Source organism: Dreissena polymorpha, chromosome 12 (assembly GCF_020536995.1).
Source record: "Dreissena polymorpha isolate Duluth1 chromosome 12, UMN_Dpol_1.0, whole genome shotgun sequence".
Classification (NCBI taxonomy): domain Eukaryota; kingdom Metazoa; phylum Mollusca; class Bivalvia; order Myida; family Dreissenidae; genus Dreissena; species Dreissena polymorpha.
This window is the reverse complement of record NC_068366.1, coordinates 39,550,845-39,570,364: the sequence shown is the minus strand read 5'-3', so window position 1 is coordinate 39,570,364 and position 19,520 is coordinate 39,550,845. Positions and strand designations below refer to the sequence as shown.

General features: G+C 34.0%; 1 protein-coding gene across 1 annotated transcript; it reads right to left on the bottom strand.

The window, feature by feature from the left end:
- Positions 1-453: 453 nt before the first annotated feature.
- LOC127852545 (chitin synthase chs-1-like) lies at positions 454-19,365 on the bottom strand. The gene is made up of 18 exons (XM_052386500.1): positions 19,264-19,365; positions 16,130-16,170; positions 15,618-15,825; positions 15,094-15,234; positions 13,919-14,868; positions 11,395-11,511; positions 10,260-10,469; positions 9,992-10,071; positions 9,698-9,800; positions 9,246-9,399; positions 7,434-7,619; positions 7,193-7,328; positions 6,804-7,004; positions 5,515-6,665; positions 4,482-4,700; positions 1,429-1,622; positions 888-1,205; positions 454-577 (listed from the first exon to the last, which is right to left on the bottom strand). The coding sequence occupies exons 1-18, from the start codon at positions 19,363-19,365 to the stop codon at positions 454-456; spliced, it is 4,635 nt and encodes a 1,544-aa protein (XP_052242460.1).
- Positions 19,366-19,520: the final 155 nt, after the last annotated feature.

Genomic DNA, 19,520 nt, shown 5'->3' with positions numbered 1-19,520 from the left:
ACAGCTTATTATTGCAACCATAAACTTCGCGCTAGGTGTAAAGAATGACATTACGATTGTATTTGCTTCACATCAAGAAATACTTGAAAACTTTAACAATGTTTAAACCATCATGGTAATATTGCCAAAAATGTATTAATGATTTGAAAGTTCAAACCTAAGACTAAATCACGTCATGATAATTTGACAGCTGAGTGCTTGAGCGAGCCTCTGAAAAACTACCAAGAAGACTTATTTAACTACATAACACAATACGGTCACAGTTATGAAGTCCATTGTTTCAACGACTTTTTTGAATAAATTAAAGGGCTTTATATTGATATATATTGGATCTAAAAAGATCCAGTAAAAAATAACATTTAAAAAAAGTAAAAAGTAACCCTGGGCTCGAACCACTGATCCCTTATCCTAATTGTTTTGGTTCAATTGTACAATAATGGCGTGAACGGATGCCTACCCTGAGTCGCCACTGCTCATTTCACGGATGGCATTGGCTAGATATCTAAGCTCCCGTGTGTCTCTGTCTATTTCTGCTTGTTTGGTTTCGTTTCCTGTCGTTCCAGTAATATCTGAGTTCCTAAAATATCGATGCATCATTGCATTAAAATGTTTTAATGTGTGTATGCCCCAAACGCACACTCCTCTAAATCTCTTTCTCTGTGTTTAAAATAAATAAATAAATAAATAAAATAAAAATAAAAAATAAAATATATATATATATATATATATATATATATATATATATATATATATATATATATATATATATATATATATATATATATATATATATATATATGGGTAAAAAGTATGAGCATGTGTACAACATGTAATATAGATTATGTTTGTGTGAATTTTGTAATTTGAATGTGTTATACAAATGTTACCTATTTTGTAACATATTGTCCCAACGCGATATCATTGCGTATCTTACTGCTCCTGTATTTAAACGCCTTCTACTTTTTATCACCGGTGGAAGAGGTCGGTTTCTATATTGGTCATGTTGTCTATGAAGAATATGTTGAGCCTCTCGTCTCGTTACATCTAGCGATGTCATGGTCACCGTCCTCCTCAGATGGTGTGTACTCGGCATCCTCGCAAGCATTCGAGCGCTTTGAGCCAATAACGAGGGATCAACACTCTGAGATTGATCTAGAAGACGAGTCGATGCTCCAATACCTTTGTTGTTCACTGTCACTCTCAGTCTGAAATATGCACAAGCATGACTGTAACTGTTGAACGGCTTAAAACTCATGTTAAAAAAATGGGCGCATGTTATAATGTTTACATAATTCTCTCATCAGTTGACATTTAATAACCACTATGTTTTTTATTATAACAAACCATTTCTAATATTGCATGCCACACTGTCCAATCGTAAATATTTCTTGATAACACGCTCAGTTTATATTAAATAATTGTACATACCGATTACCAGTTTTCTGGAGTAGTTCCAACTGTCGTTTCGCATTTTCCTGACACTCCCGTTCTTGTTCTTTTTCTAGTTCTTCGTCTTCTGGATAGTCTGATAAAGGCTCCTCTAACAATCTTTCACATGCTTTTCGAGCTTCGTTTGCAGATAATCCCTTAGGTGTCTCAGGTTTCCTTGTACTTTGTCCTTTCTGAAAGTCATATTTTTGTTGTGTGTTGAGTTATATTTTATATATTATAAACACAAAAACATGTGGGGTAGCCCTTAATAAATAACAATAAATTAATGTTTTAATTAAAATGTATCAATGAATAAGCAGTATGTGGTTGTTTTCTTATATAATATTAGCAACTTGGAAAAAAGTTACTGGTAACCGTTTTTCATAGAGAATGTATGTTGAAAAAATTGAAATGATTGCACTATTTCCATAGTCTTTAAAAAATATGTTCAACTCGTTATAAGTACAAATGATCGCTCGAAATCTATAAATATCGACGTCATCTTGCTTAATTTTTACAATTATGGTTTTCGTTTGTTTAGTTTACGATGCTCCACAACTCAGTTGAATACAGTACCTTGTAGATGACAGTTTTTTTATATTTTATATTTAATAACCGATGAAAGTATTCACTTCTATAAGGTCTATAACGAGTCGTGTGAATTTTGTACATGTGGTAATGTTAATGTTATAGTAGGTTGTTTCGAATGACAACGCAATCTGCATGGTGTTGTGGTGCTCTTGTTCCCAAAAGGTTATGCTCAAGATAGTTTCATATGAAAAAATTAATTTTAGAATAATAAAACTGTTAATTATAATATTTATTAATTATTAGCTTTCTGTAAAATTACATTTTACATAATTTTGAAACGCAGATAAGGCGTGCATAGTTATATTAGTAAACACATGTTTATTGGCTCACAAGGTTGTAACATGATAACTCTTGTGCATGGGATCAATACATGTGTCAAAATGTTTAAAAATACAAGATTCTATTAATTTAATGGATCACTGTGAAGTTAGTTTAAGTGTTATTTTCATATCACACGTGATATAAAAGATCCAACACGATTAAATAATGAAATTAACTTTAATGGTTATGTTTGTAAATTACCATACATTTGAAATGTCGTAATAATAACAACAAGAATATTTATTTTTTGCATTTTATTAACGGTGAACACATAAAAGGCACATTTAGAACTCTTTGTGTTCATATTGCCAAAAACCGAAATATAAATGATATGGACTTTATTAAGCACTATTTGTGATGTTATTGAAAAGCTTAGCTCACCAATATTCGAAAAGATTCTTGTGATAATACACGATTTGGTTTCAATTTATTTGAATAAGTATTGACTACAATTTGTACATCATGCACAGTCATTGACTGTATGCATTTTGTATATTAAATAAATCAAACATGTTGATTTCTCAATGTATTTTGACCACGTTATATTATTCATAGTTGTCTACGGTACAGACGCTTCTTTCTTAAGATTCCAATCATACGTTTTGGGTTTATTATAATTGTGCTTGCGTGTAAACACTTACTGCATAGGGAAGCATTGCTATAGTTTTTATTAGTTTTCTTTTTGGCGTTTACAAACATAGTTTTATTTCAACAGGTAATTACTGAAATAATATTTAACAAGAGCTCCGCGGTCGGAGAATTATGCCCCACAAACAGGTCCTTGACACAGGATTGTTTGCAACAAAACTGACCAGAAGAGTTTATCTTATCATATTAGTGTGACGGTGTTCAAACTTAGTGTGATAGTGACCTTGACCTTTGACCTAGTGACCCCAATTTCAATCGGGGTCCTCTATTGTCCAATGCTAATGCACACGTGAAGCATCAGGCCAATCGGTCAATTCGTTGACGAGTTATTGTTCGGAAACGATTTTCACACTTATTGTGACAGTGACCTTTGACCTAGTGACCCCAATTTCAATAGGTACCATCTACTGTCCAAGGCCAATGCACATGAGAAGTATCAAGCCAATCGGTCAATTCGTTGACGAATTATTGATCGGAAACTATTTTCACACCTTGTGTGATAGTGACCTTGACCTTTGATCCCAATTTCAATAGGGGTCATCTTCTGTCTTAGGCCAATGCACATGTGAAGTATCAAGCCAATCGGTTAATTCGTTGACGAGTTATTGATCGGAAACAGTTTTCACACTTAGTGTGATAGTGACCTTGACCTATGACACAGTGACCCCAATTTCAATAGGGTCATCTACTATCTAAGGCCAATGCACATGTAAAGTATCAAGCCAATCGGTCCATTCGTTGACGAGTTATTGATCGAAAACGATTTTAACACCAAGTTTGATAATGACCTTGACCTTTGACCTAGTAACCTCAATTTCAATAGGGGTTATCCCATTGTCCAAGGCCAATGCACATGTGAAGTATCAAGCCAATCGGTCCATTCGTTGACGAGTTTTTGAACTGAAACGATTTTCATACTTAGTGTGATGTTGACCTTGAACTTTGACCTAGTGACCCCAATTTCAATAGGGGTCATCTATTGTCCAAGGCGAATGCACATTTGAAGTATCAATCCTATCTGTCAATTCGTTGACGAGTTATTGATCGGAAACGAACTGGTCTACCGACAGACAGACTGGTCTACCGACAGACAGACTGGTCTACCGACAGACAGACCGACCGACATTCAGCAAAACAATACACCACTTCTTCGAAGTGGGGCATAATAATACCATTGGAATATATAGATTGCTCCACATTTTGGAACGATGCTTAATTTGTCTTATGCATGATTGAATAAAATGTTTTTTTTCGAAAATATGACAATTGTTTTCAATAAGAAATGTCCCAAGTGTTTGGACGAATGTGCTTCGTTTTTAATAATTTATTTGTATTCAAATAATGTCTGCATTAACCTTTCGAATCAACATTAAGACTATTAAATTATAAATAAGTGCTGTGCGTTTGGGGTTTCAGACACAATCAAGAAACATACTTTTGCAGAAATATTGAATGAAAACGGATTTTAGTATGTACAACTTGTGTAATACCAATGGATTAACCAGTTTTGTAACGGATACGAGATGTAAGAAGGTTCCCCAGCGGTGCATTATCATGCCTGCAAACTGAATCATCAGGATCAGTAGGTAGAAAAAGACGAACATCAGTCCAAGTGCATCTACTTCTAAGTTCTTTATTGGCCCACTGCTGCTACTTTGAGTCTCAGATGTCCGCTCTTCCTCAATATTGTCCTCAGAAGTACGTGAACTCTTGAAAAAAATGTACACGACGATGTGTTAACATATACATGGATTCTACGAATTTATCAAAAATTGAATTCAGGAGGTAATTCCACAAACCATACCAAGCCATTCTAGATACGGTCCTTTAGCTTCTAATGAATTGATCTGCAGTGTACATAGACTGATTATATGTTATATTAATACTATTGTTTGTTTGATATCACATACTGTTAAGTTGATGTTTATTTCAGTTGGTTTGGTGTACTGGAACATGAAGTTGATTGCGATCCAAAGAAGATTAACAATGGCCATGCCAACGCATATGTTCGTCCTTAGTTCTAAAAGCGCCTTTTGGTCTTTTTTCTTCTTTTCAGACGAAAAGTCCAACGGGTAAAGGTATCTGAAATACAATTAGAATAAATCGACACATGTTTGGTTAAATTTTATGAAGCACTCTTAATTTGACAGGATGTCTTAATTTCATGTAGTTTACAAGACTTAGTGTTTGTTTGATCACTAAAATCGTTTATTTATTATATTGCCCGTTTATTTGCTATTATAAACGTATATTTTACAATTTAAATGAAGAAGGCAAATCAAGGTAGTCGCTAACATTATTCGTCGTACGCGGTCAGTTTGAATAAAACTGGTTATTGAAATTTTCAAATTAAAAAATTATCTTATCACTTTATTAAAGGATTGAAAAGATACTAGTCAATGTAAATGGGTGAAAGTATATATACTTTTCGATAAACGCAGTCCAGAAGTTCAATTCTTCATTCACCATTGGCATCTTTTTACCATGCCGAAGTTCTGGAATATCGGCCCATTTGGGATTTACCAAGTCATTTCTCTTTGGTTTGGTTGAGCCATCCTCAGTTAAAACTTCTGGCTCCTTCTTGGATATTGAAAGTGACAGTCGTTGCGTCGGCTTTAGAGGATCTTTTAAAATTCCTTTTGTCGGAGATGGTTTAGATGGTTTAGATACTTCTTGTGCCCGAATTGTGACCTTTTTCAAGGCATTATCCATCTGATCATTTGTAAGCGGTACATTATTTTTCGTTTCTATCTGTATTTTAATCATTGTTTTCATAGAATCATTCAGATCTTTAAGAAGTGTGACAGTTTCGCTGTTAGACACGCGTTCCTTCTTCTTGGTCTCTGTAATCTTACTTATGAGGTCTTTCAGTTCCTGTGTCGGAACGGCGGCGGGCATAAATCTTCCGAAAAAGCCTTGTTCTTTTTTCTTTCGTTTCTTTTCTTCAAGTGCTTTCTTTTCAGCTTCCATTTCCTCTTTGCTTTTCTTTTTTGGCACCTCTCTAGTTCCCCAAGATACTACATGCAAATTAGCCATTGAATAAATAATAAGGAGTAAAAACCCGGTTGGAATAAGAATAAAATATAAAGCTCCGTAAATTACATTTGTCCATTCTTTTGGGTGTAGAAGAGCTGAGAAGGAAAACGCAATCATTAGAATGACAATAAATATCACGCTTGGGTGAAACGGTGAATTTTTTGCCGCTGTCACAATTGTTGCAACAAGAACAATCATCATCACAAAGGCATACATGCCTGTTAATATTTCGGCCAATTGTATTTGAAGTTTTGGTTTTACGTAGAAGCAGACAACAAAGTAGAATAAAGCCGGTACCATGGCGATAATGTACGATTCTATCAAATTAGTTTTGAAAACTACAAGGTTTGCCCCAGCGATCATCATAAGAACAGTAGCTGGGCCTATGATTGTTGACAGCAACAGTGACGCCTGGTAGAAAATGTACAGCATGCTGATGTTTGAGTTTACGTAAACAGTGTTCTGGTAATCGGCCAAGAGGTCTATAATGTTGAATACTGTAGAAGGCATCCATCTTCGGCGCTGATTGAAAAACTCTGCAAAACCCTCTGGAGCGTAAGTGAAGGCGTCTGAGCCAGCTGCATAGTCCACTCTGTATCCTTGTTGCAGGAGAAGTGTACAAAGCCACCGATCTTCACCTTTTATTTACGGATAGGGACAATAAATTAGGTGTATACATTTATACATATGTTCTTGTAATTGAAATAAAAATAGCTAAAAATAACAATACAAAATTTAAGTCATATTTTGCCTCATTTGTATTATCCATTACTTACCTTGGTCGTACATTAAGTGATGGCTTGCCTCTGTGGGCAAGATTGTGTACTTCTTCATTATGTTGTCGTCCATGAGAGCAGAACCTCTGAACAGCGAGAAACAACCAGGGCTGCACAAAACGCACCCTAGAACGTGTTCGGTTGCCTTCTGTAGCCAGTGGGCGATGGCGTATTCAAACTTTTGAAACCACACTACTGGGCCTTAAGAATTATATGTAGAAAAATCATATAATTTTATTTTAACTTGTCAACCAATAGTTGTATTGATAAAGACGATTCATGTTCGAAACGTACAAATATCTTGTGCTTTACTGTTAAAAGAGTATCGTAATGAAGTATATTTTAGCTGTCTACATCACATTAAACATACATATGTTACCGGCACATACCTGTTCCTATCGGGTGAATTCGGCCACAAGCAGCACCGACTTTTTCACTCTTCTTCATCCGATCTACAAGAAGTTTCACTGCTCCCGGTGAGAAGTCGACGTCGCCGTCTAAAGCCAATACAAAAGTGTTGCTTGCCTGCAATATTTAATGTGTTATGGTTTTAATGAACATAGTCAAATTTAACGCATTACTTATAACGTTCATAACGTAAAATAAATGTTAAAACAATGACGATTATACCTTTCTCAGAGTTTGTTCATCAAATGCGTGGAAAATATGGCTGCGCCCATATTGACCGCCATGCACAGTCTCGCCATCTTCCCATCCTAAAAGTTCGTTTATTCGGTCATGTTTTAACGCTTCGGTTACGGTTTCCTGACAATACCGTACTATTCTGTATCCCAGCAAGTAATACATATACATTACCTGCAAAAGAATACAAAATACAAAATATATGGCGTTTCATCTGCACAAAGCAGTCAAAAGCTCCCTACAGTAATTGTTAAAAAGTAACGGCGAATATAGCAAATGCAACCCATCTCATAAGCAGAAAGGTCAATCATCAGTAGCTGTTTTCGATTGTTGTAGAACCAGTTATTGTGAAAAGCTAATACATCTTTAAAGAAGGCAACATTTGTTTTAATGGAAAATATGCCCCACTCTGTTGGAACACAAGAAAACTCGCTATCGAAATTATACACGATACTTTCAATATCATTTTTGATTGATCATTGGCAGTAAGATTGATACTTAATTGCGTACAATTTAAACAACATGTGAGTTGTTTTTATAAAAAAGTTTGAAGATACGATGTGTTTTGTATTATTTATGCAAAAGTATAAGTAATAGGTGGATATTGTACACATTGTAGTGAACAACTTTATAAGCAACGGACCAGAAACATCGATGAACATCGTTTGTGTTTCATTGATTTTCAAAGAAAATTGTATATAAATATATACTAGTTCATCTTTTAGTACCACGTATGTATACGTTTAAAATTACGCAAGACCATGCATTATGAGACCAGAAGCTGTCTCTAACAGTTTACCGCGAGCGACGAATGCATTGTAGTCGAGTCCATGACGAATTTGCGATTGCATTAGTTGCTCACAGAAATGGTAAATTTGAACAAAAGACCAGAATTCCCAACAAATAAAGCAATCGTAAAATCTTTACACTGTATCACTCTAAGATAATTACTTTATAAAAGGGACGAATGTCGCACGCATAACATCGGATGAGCTGCGCGTAAAAGCTTTAATATATACATTTTACGAAGGACAACAATTGCTTGAAAATAACACAATCATGAAACCTTGCCAATTTGAGCTGGAGCTCTTGAATAAAATTTTATATGTTACTTTTTTTAAATTGCACACAAAATGTAGAATTTGCGTACGGGGTATTTTACCTGTACCTATAAACCAAGGTCAATTACCCCTAATAAAACAAAGTCAAACCTTGACAATATGCGCCCCAGCCACTTTGAGATAACAATTCTGGAAAAAATGACTAAAATCGGACGCAAAATAAAGGAGAGGTAGCAAACAAAAGATTGTAATGTTTTTTTTGGAATGGTAAAATCAGGACAGCAGTTTACCACAAGATAAAACTTTTATTACAAATTGGGCAAAAATGTGGTCATATTATTTTGCCTACAGTCAAATTTATTTTGGTGACTTTAATTTAATGTTTTTCGGTAATTTAAGGGACATATCGGGTGTTTAAAAGCACTTGTTAACGCCATTGTATTGAAAGGAAATTATCCAGTCCAAGTCATTTAAATATAATTAAACGGCAGAAAAATTATTTTATAAAAATGCTTTTGATGTACGGTACATTTTCAATTTATTTTCACTCGTAATCAAAGAAAATAAATCTTATTTTCTCTATCGGCGGCGCCACTCGTGGACAGATTAATTTCTCGGATAAATCGTGAAATTGATAATCCATTAAAACGAAGAAAAATCCATAATGCCTTTACCCTTTTTATATTTTCTGTTTTACATTTCGAAACGACTTATCTCAAACAACAGCGCTCATTTATACCTGAGACCAACGTTTCTTGTGTCTTATTTTAGTCTTGTCTTTCAGATGTATGAACAAGAAGTTCTCTCCTGGCATCTGGTAAACTATCTGCCCTCCGTACGGTGTTGGTACAATGAACGGCTGCATCAATTTCATAGATTTGGCATAAACAGAGCTGCGATAAATGAAAGTAAGGTAAATAAATACGCGAAACATTTGTGTAGCATAAATAGATATAAAACATATGTAAACGCGTACTTTATAAACAAGCTGCAATATAGTAAGTAATAATTGAATGTGTAAATCGACATGCGGCTATATGTGTTGTAATTTGTGTATTGAAGGTGAATATGTCTGTGAAATACTATTGTAATATATATGTTTATGAAGCATTGATATTCCGTTTCACCATTGCTAATGTATTCAGAATTTGAACAAAACAATTGCGCAATAATTAGTATATGTCTACTTACTTGACAGACTCTTGCAACACCGAGAGTAATTCTCGTACAAACGAATTCGGCACCAGCTCTTCATCGTCGTCCAAATCCATACAGTCGTCAAAGAAGATATGCGCTGTAAGTATTACACATTGTTTAAGCTAGTTTGAAGTAATTGTATCGAAACAAACAGATTGTTCTGTAGCAACAATGTTAATTTTGGCTTTATCTATGCAAAACAAGAAATTCGCACAGTCTCTAAGAGTTGCGTCAGATTGTTGTTAATAAAAATCGTATATAAGATTGCATATATCTAAATCTACATACCCTCAAACTCATAGAAATCTTTGTCTTCCTTTCCTGTCAATATTTCTGCATTCCTCCGAATGTTTTGATCTCGGTCCATTCTATGCAAACAAAACAAAAGCGCTTGATATAGACATACAGATCGCCTATTCGCGATTGTGTTAATTTGCAAAGGTAATTGTGTCATTGTTTCTCATCCATAGTTGACAACTTTGCGCTGAATAAGTCTGAGTTGTGCTAAAATTACATTCGAATACCACTAAAGCTGTTGTACATTCTAAATATATACCTGAATATTGATTTCATCAGTTGAATCATTTCGATCTTTGTCTCGTGCCACATGGTTGCGCATGCGTAAATCATCGGAATATCACGGAACTTCCGATTTCTGTAACCATCAGCGTATATGTCCGTCTCCTCTTCTTCGCTGCCTTGTTTGGAGTCTCTATCTTCCTCTTCATCCCCTTCGATATTTACTTTAAAATTGTATTCCGACAAACTGCAATCACAAAACGTTTATAAGGCCTCTCTGACAACATATATGATTTAATTTACCTCATTATATAATTACCTCTATATATTATACAACTATATATACTCTGTAAGCAATGCTACATAGTCTCCGCAAACACGTTTGTCGCCTTAAATAATATCGAATGTGATGTTTATTAGTACACGATAAAGCATTTAAATTCTTCTAATAGTTGTTGTTGTTGTCTTATCCGATGACATGAACACCGAATCAAGAATAAAAAGCACACTATTATATTGTTGGAATGACACATACTTTTTGCCGTTTTTGAATCCAAAGTATATAGAAATAATTATTTTCCAGACACATTATCAGGAAATGATTTTATTATTAGCACTAAATATGTTGTCAGTAAGCCCACATGTATTCACGTAGAACGTAGAAACCCCGTTCATTAATCATATTTACCAGTTGTAATCGAAACAGAAGAAATTATTTAATTCTCTTTACATTCAACAAATTTTAGGCAATAATCCTTATAAACGCATTTGATTGTGTTATGTGCATTTCCTATATTATTACACAAGAAATGGATAAAGCATTCTCAAGCGTTCATTTTAAACCCTGTAATTTTTTTAGACATGGGTCCCTACATACACAGCTTCACTTACACAGTTTTTAAAAGTACAGGTTTTACCATTATATTACAACCGAAAATGTGTATGTAATGACCAGTCTATTATGGCTATCGTGTTCTTGAGAAACAGTTTTCTATTGTTGAGATCAATATGATCGTATAACTGATGTTATGGAAGACATTTAAAGGGTAGCTTTTTTAGTAGTAAATTACTTGTTTTGCAAAACATATATTCGAACGTTTTGTTTTAGTTATATATACCTGAAAACAAAATGTAGTTGATTTTTCTGCTAAAACAGACCAACGTCTACATACCTGTAGAATTCTTTATCGGGGTCGATTTCCTTCTTGACTCGACGGTTGTGACGGCGGCGGTTAAGGATTAAGTGTTGTTCAAACAAAATGCTGCAGTAAAACGGGTTCATAAACAACCTGAAACGAATTGTGTGAACATACAGTTTTTGGATAATATTTAATTATAAAAAAGCCTCATACTGGAGTAACATTTTTATAAGTAAAATATACTTAAAGAATAAGATATACGATAAAAGATTAATGGACCCTTTTCACAATAGGCCATAATTGATAAGAGCTCAAAGTCAAGTGACTCGCAGTACTCCAGAACGAGGCTGAACGTGTAGCCATTTCCAAAAGTCAGCGCATCTGATTTCAACCTTTTCTTCTTTTGAACATTCGGCGATGTAACGATTAAGAAAACACAATATGACATTGTCAGAATAAGTAATAAATATGTACTTCACATTATAAGTGTCAATACATTAAATAAATTTTATTGATTTAAGTACTTGTTTTTCTTCATTTTGTTTACACATTTGACACGCTTTGGTAGAGCTTTTTTATCGCGCTGTTTAAATAAAGATCGATCTTGTTTATTGTTACATCTGTGGTTTAATAGCACCTGTGTTCAGCACAAACCCATTTTCTCGTTATGATGAGATACTGTGCAGACAAAAACTAAATACTAGCATGGTATCATAAACCACCCGTGGTAGATGCCTGATCATTGAACATCATTTATGAAACCCCAAATGTCTTTTCGTGGTAGTAGTATTACGTTGTCATTTCTAAGACTAATGTAACGCCAAATATTCAAACTAAATACTGTTTAGATATTAGCCAGTTTAATCATAACAATACAGTACATTCGTCCTAGCCTATTTTTCACACAGGCGGACATTCGTTCCTATGGTTTTTTGACACCCTGAACATTCGTGCCTTCGTTATTTTGACAACTTCCTACATAATTTTGACAGCCCGGACATTCGTTTCCTCGTTATTTTGACAGCCCGGAGATTCGTTCCTAAATAATTGCTATCCCGGTCATTATTATCACATTTTATCAAAATAATATAACACTCTGGGCATTTTATACAGTATTTTAATGTGTCGTGATTAAGATTTTTTTATACATTTTACTCATAATTTGTGTTATACTGTTGTAAGACATTATCGTGATCATGAGAATCATAACGTACAAAACTATTCGAATATATCGACTTACACTGAGATCTATATTTTGTGAAACCTTGCACAAATCGCGGCGTGAAATCTATGTAGAAGCAAATATATGGTCTGTCAAAATAATGTTCGAACGATTGCCCGGAATGCCAAGAAAGAGTGGGAATGAATGTCCGGGTTGTTAAAACAACGTAGGAACGAATGTCCGCATTGTCAAAATTAACGTAGGAACGATTGTCCTTGTGAAAGAATGTTCGGATACATAATTAAGTGCTTAATACCTATACATTTGAAATATTTATACAATTTTATACTAAACACGAAACCTATTTAGCGGATGCCGCTAAAATAAACTCCGTTATTTCGTAGTCTTATAAAGAGTGTATGGAAGAACAAAATTAAAACAAGCATTTTCGTTGACCACAATGGGGTTAAGGAATGTTTCCGAAAAATACAGACAAAAGAGAATTATGACATAAAGTGACATAAATTAATCAATCATTATCACGTTTAAAGACAAATCAAGGTGCATGCATAGACAGTTCAGTTTGCTCCACGTTCGTTGTTTTCACCTGTATTAAAGAATTCTTCAATATTGTCTTTCACTACAAACGAACATTAATTCAAGTTAATAGAAAAATGACATACCATTTAAATAGTGACATGTGCTTTGCATTTTCTATTTCTTTTTCTTTTGATTGAGTCAATACACATTTTACACGTTTGATCGTTCATGAAAAATATTACAAACCAACAAACAATCATTTGATAATTTAAGTTATATAATAACATTTTGTAGTATACGACTTATGTATATCTTTGTTTTGTGCCATTATCAATGTTTATTCTTCAGACCACATTTGCTCTGATGATCATGGGTATCTTGAATGTTTATAAAGATTAAAAAAATATATATACACGTAGACTAGTGGTTCTACATACAATGGTTTTGAAATATATGACTTAGGTGTAAGAATGTTCATTTTATAACCCCTTATCAATTTATTGACTAAAAAACACATGCATGCATGCATATGTTTGCCGTAATTGTACCCAATGTCAGTGCTCATGAAAATCCCGAATGTAATTAATAAAAATCAACTGATTTATAATAATCGATATTCTCCGCCAAAGAGCTATACATGTTCAGCCTCGTTCTGAAATTCGACGTGTCAAGTGATATCTAAAAATACGAACAGCGGTAGTATTGTGAAACTGGTCTATTACAATAGATGGTGTGTAACATTCACTGCATCGACGGATCATGTGCGACGAATTACATAATGCATTACATAATTATATTTTATTGTATGACTTTTATTGTTTGGAAAAGTAATAAAGCTATTGATTTTATACAAACCTCTCTGTTCTAGCCAGTCTTTCTATGTTTGGAGAGAAAATGTGCCTACACAACCAGTACAACGAGGCCAATACCACGACTCCGGCAATGTACACGCCTACCCATTCGTTTACCTCATCATGTTGTTCACACACATTCTGTAGCTCGTTGGTGAAAGGAATTAAAAGATTAAATGAAGGTCTGCAATCCACCGAAGCAATTACCACTGTCAAAGGTGTTGAAATAATCAGTGGAAAGCTAAAAGAAAACTTCTGAATCTTCAATTTACAAGTTGTGTACGCTACGTAGAAACCCACAAAAGTGGTCAGTGTCAATGTAAGAACAGCAGCGTTGTCTTTAAGTGGCATATCTCCAAGTTTTCTGAATGCATCGGCCATTGAAACGCCATCTATTCCATGATGTTCGGAGTTCATAGAATCAGAGAAGGGTTTATACTGTTTGGTAAGCCAGGTCAACAAGCAAGTGATGCCGATTTTCCATAAACTTGTAAAGAAACTGATAACGGGTCTTGATTCTTGTAAATTGAATTTCAGTTTCAGATATTTGGTTTTTATAATACTGTTATCATTGGTTCGCCCACAAAATCGGTCATCACTGAAATTTTCCCACCACGAAAATGACACAAAAAGCATGGCGATAATGAAGATCACTATTGTCTGTGCCTTGCTGTCCATCGTGCTTCCGGCGACAAAGTTATCAAACAGGATCACAAGTGGAATAAACGCCACTTGCACGACGGCCGCGAAAACGCTCAGTGAAAACACTCCTATGCGTCCGAGGCAACCGCCCTTGTTTGTTCTGAGTTCTGATGCGGTGATTGGATACAATATGGACGGTAGAATAGCTACTCCATTCAGCAGCCATAACCCGCGAACGATGTCCATATCCGGTAGGATGATAAACACTAAGGCACAAAGACCAAGTGAATGAATGGTCTCCATTACAATACACTGAAATGTGATATAATATATCAAAATTAACTAACACATCGGAAAATGCTGTATATGACATCGTATATATATCGTTGTGATATTTGTGATAAGTATATTTCACAAAAAAATAAATAGGATTTATATACTCTGTACAAAACATATGATATGCACTAGTTTAGTACATATGTATTTGAAACAGGGAAAATATTCATCACAAGAAAATTCACATTTCAAAGGCCTTACAAACAAAATTGCTGGAAATCCAGGAAATTGAAAGGAACCAAACATCCATTTAAATAGACTGGTCAGGAACGTCAGGCAGTACGGAATCATGATAGCAATCGCTAGGAGTAAGTGCTTTCCAGCCGCAACTGTTTTTCTTTCCTGTGAAACAAAGCAACAATAGCGCTATATATCGAAGTAATTATTTTAAATCGCGTTGTAATTAGAAGATCTTAGTCCATTTGTGTTCCTGGCTATTTTGATTATGAAATCATTTCGGATTCGGTCTGAAGTAGTAAATGCGAATCCAAATGTGAAAGATTCCTTGAAAATATGTATTTGATGCGTAAGATAGATCATCATGAGAACCTCGAGATTATCATGACCCATCAATAAATAAAATCAAATAAGTTTTTATAATAGTAAATACAGCTCATGTATATCTGCTCTTACATGATAATGTTGCAATGCAAAAATACAAATAGTATCATCGACAATTACACTATTTAAATAAATCAACATATTCCGTAATAAAAGCCCTATACCTCTTCCTGCGATTCCGTGGCGTTGGCAATTCTGTTGTACTGGTAGGCGACCAGTGTCATCAGGCTCAGCTTCTGTGTCACGGAACACCACAGGAGGATCGCAAAAAACAGGATGTAGGCAGCCGCTTTGATGACCTGCAAACCGCGGTCCTCGTCAACATCGCGTTCTTTACGGTCTCTTGGTATGATTTGTGGAAGGTCCCAGAAGCTTTCAACATAAATATTTTGTTATTAGGATTGGTTTGGAACAACGAATTATTATATGAAAAATCAGTTATGTGTGAGTCAGTAAACTATGTTAACAGGCAAGTGTTTTTTTTTTTAGTTATAAACATTAAAAATTATAGCATCAAGAGTTACAAATAGTTACCAAAAATTGTAATTTAAAAGATTTACATCTCAACTAATAAATGTATAAAACGGTTTAAAAATTATAGTTTTTCAATAACAAAAAAGAACAGTGTTTATTATGGACGAGTTGTAGAAAACATAAATAAATATTTAAGTCATACTGCTGCTTAGGTCCGTCTTCTGGAAGATCGTGCGCCGCCGGCTGTAATATATATGCATTCATTAGTATTATAACAAATTAAAAGAACTGTTCAGAGTCTAACCAACGCAAAAATGTCAATTGAGTTTAAACATTTTACTTGCATTAAAATTACAATATGTCAATGCACATTTCTTAAATATTTAATGTTTCAGTGCTCGAAGTTGATTGATCATGTCCCGTAAACCAAAATGAAAATCACTTCATTACTCGAGAATTAGGGGTCGCGCATATACTTAAGGTGGCTGCATAGCCTGAAACGCTTCATTTAGTCAATACTATTTAAGAATGTCATTGAATCTTGAAGGCAGTCATTAATCAGAATTTCTCGAAAACGAGCAAAAGGTCAATAGGGAATTTTGCAACTAAAAAGCAAAAAGGATTGCGTTGTTATAAGCATTCGTTGCGGCATAAAATATGTAAGAGGTATCGCTGACTATTTATCCAAACAGTACTCATCAACGCATCATAAAAATGATCATCATATCATGTTGTAATAAGCATCTTTGTTATTGATTACCCCTGGTGGTGTCGGTGGGCGAGGTCTTATTCCATTGCTTGATTGTAAATCAGACGTTCTGTTTGAATCAGAAGTAGAACTGCTTACACCTGGCTGCAATGTAAATCATAGTGCCAACTTTTGCAAAACGATATATTTTAATGAAATGATACAATTTTACGTTTTGTTCTAATTACTTAACAGCGACATGACCATTATAATATGTTTTAAATATGTTAAGACGTTGTTGTGCATAATCCCCTCATTGCTGTTTATAAGTATAAAGAGTTTCATTAAAGTTTCATGAGTACTTAATGCGGCATCGCAAAAACAATTTTGAGGACAATTGGAGTGGCAGATGAATATAGAGACAGACGGTTGAACAAACTGACGAACACACATGGCAGACGGACGTTAAACTCATATTCCAATAATGATAACATAGTGAGTTACATGCACCCTTTAATAGCTGTTTGCACGTTCGGTTTAGGCGAATTAGGTACTGTGAATACTTCTAACATGTAAGTAAATATCCTTAAAACTTAAAATAAGTGATACATAAAAAACCTTAAAGGGTTGTATTTATAAGTCTTTAAACAATGCAATATTTTCTTTTTTTTAAACGTAGTTAAAGTTCATTAACTCATATTAGCAAATATTTCTCCGGTTCAGTTCGATGAGTGTTACTCGATTTTCTGCCAGACTGCAATGAAGCCATACAAATAATAAAAAGCCGTTTTCTTTGACACGTTCTAAGGCAACAGTACAGCGCGATGATACTATCAAATAAGTTTTACCACAATTTCCCGCCATTAAAAAGATATAAATGAGGTGAAAATAGGTCATTAAAAGTATTTAAAGTCAGATTTATGTAATTGCAGTCATTGAAGATAGCAAAGATCTGAAGTTTTATTTTAATTCGACCACATTTCACAGGCATCGTTATGTAAGTACTTTTGTCTAATTTGCTTCATTTTCTTAAATGTGATCGAAGAACTAATGCGTGATCAAAACAAATGTCAACATCAAAGCGCTTTTTCATTTTTTATTAATGATGAGTCGATTTGATCAGAAATTTAACGTCATATCTGATTAAACAATAAATGCATTGACTTAAATAGTACTATTTTTAATTATATTATTTTAAAGGGACCGTCAAACGTGATTGACGAAAAAAAAAGTTCTAAAATACCGTATTTTTGCAATTGTTAGTTTATATTGATTAAAATACCACGACTGGTATATTACCTAACTTGAAAAAAGTACATATTTTCAGTGTATTCGGTAATAAAATTTCGCGATGTGACATCGAAGTACATAGCGAAAATAAGTGACATAACGATATACACACTATAAATAACGCAAGAAGATTGATAATTTTATGTATGAAATATATGCAATTCACTACGCATGCCCAAATTGCATTTCTGTGTTTATCAAGTGACGATGATGATCAATCTACTGGCGTTATTTAAAGTTAACTGGTAGTTACCTGGTACATGTACCCAGTAAAATGTATTACCGAATATAATGAAAATATGAAAACTTAACAACTTTTTTCAAGTAATGTTATATACCAGTGGTGATATTTTAATCAATATAAAACAATAATTGTAAAACAAAATACGTTATTTTAGAGTACAAGCCATCTTTTTTTTAATCGGAGCTAAGTATAATAATGGAATGTTTTCTTATATACGATTATTGGTTTAACAACGTTAGCTCGTTTCTTGTAAAATGCATACTGCTCCTTACGCACGTCCCATTGGTCACGGTGGACACATATTTCATTTTAAACTTTCCGCCGTTCTCAGGTTAACATAAGTCAAAGACTAGTAATCAGTAATATTGTTCCTGCCTTGACAATAATATGTCCAACGAAGTATTTAAAACAAAATTGATATTTTAAAGGTTCTTTTGTGTTTGTTCAATACCTAGTCTGAGTTGCGTTACGACGACAGGGTGACGTTACCTGCATATTTGTCTCCCAATTTGCTTTTATGTACTTCTTTTGATTGCTAAAAATAGTATTTTACCTGTTCTCATCAAAGACGATTTGTATGCACGCAATACTACTTAAATGATTTATATACAGTTTAAAAAGTGGAAACGCGCAGACGGCTATACCCAAATATTCCATTATTCAAATGTAATAGGGTTGCATATGTATAAAGCCGGAACATTTAAATGAACTTGTCAATACTGATCAATAAAAGATCGATAGATAAGATTAAAAAGAAGTACAAAAGCTGCATTAAAATGATAACATAATACTGATTTGGTTACATTTATCGTTAAGTATTTATAAATTGAATACAACATAAGTGTATAACATTTTGTCGTTATATTCATTATTATTATTAGAAAATACAATTTGTAAATAGCATAAATTAAAAAAATATATACGTGATGAATTGTATTTACTGGAAGATAATAGCAGTAATATGTACATGGATTCAAATATGGTTTAACACAGAGGAGGAAAGTGGTATTTTGTTCTATCATCATAAAAATATAAACCATAGGAACGCATTGAATCATTATATCTGATAACAATATATGAATATTTCAAGATAACTTAGTAACAATATACTCACGTATAGGATGTCATGTTCGCATCTTTCTCTCAGCGCTTTCCTGATGTGTTCATCTGTAAGATTGTCCAAAGAGGACAGGTCAGAAGTCATCTCCGAAGCCATCACCTTAGTTACCGATGACACCCTCGCGTCACATCATCGAAAGTTCACATACTTATCTGATTTTAAAAGAAATGTTTCTATATAAATCATGACTGTTAGTCTTCCAACAGTACCTATGCCTCATGTCAAAATTGTTTGCGAATTATCATAGTCAA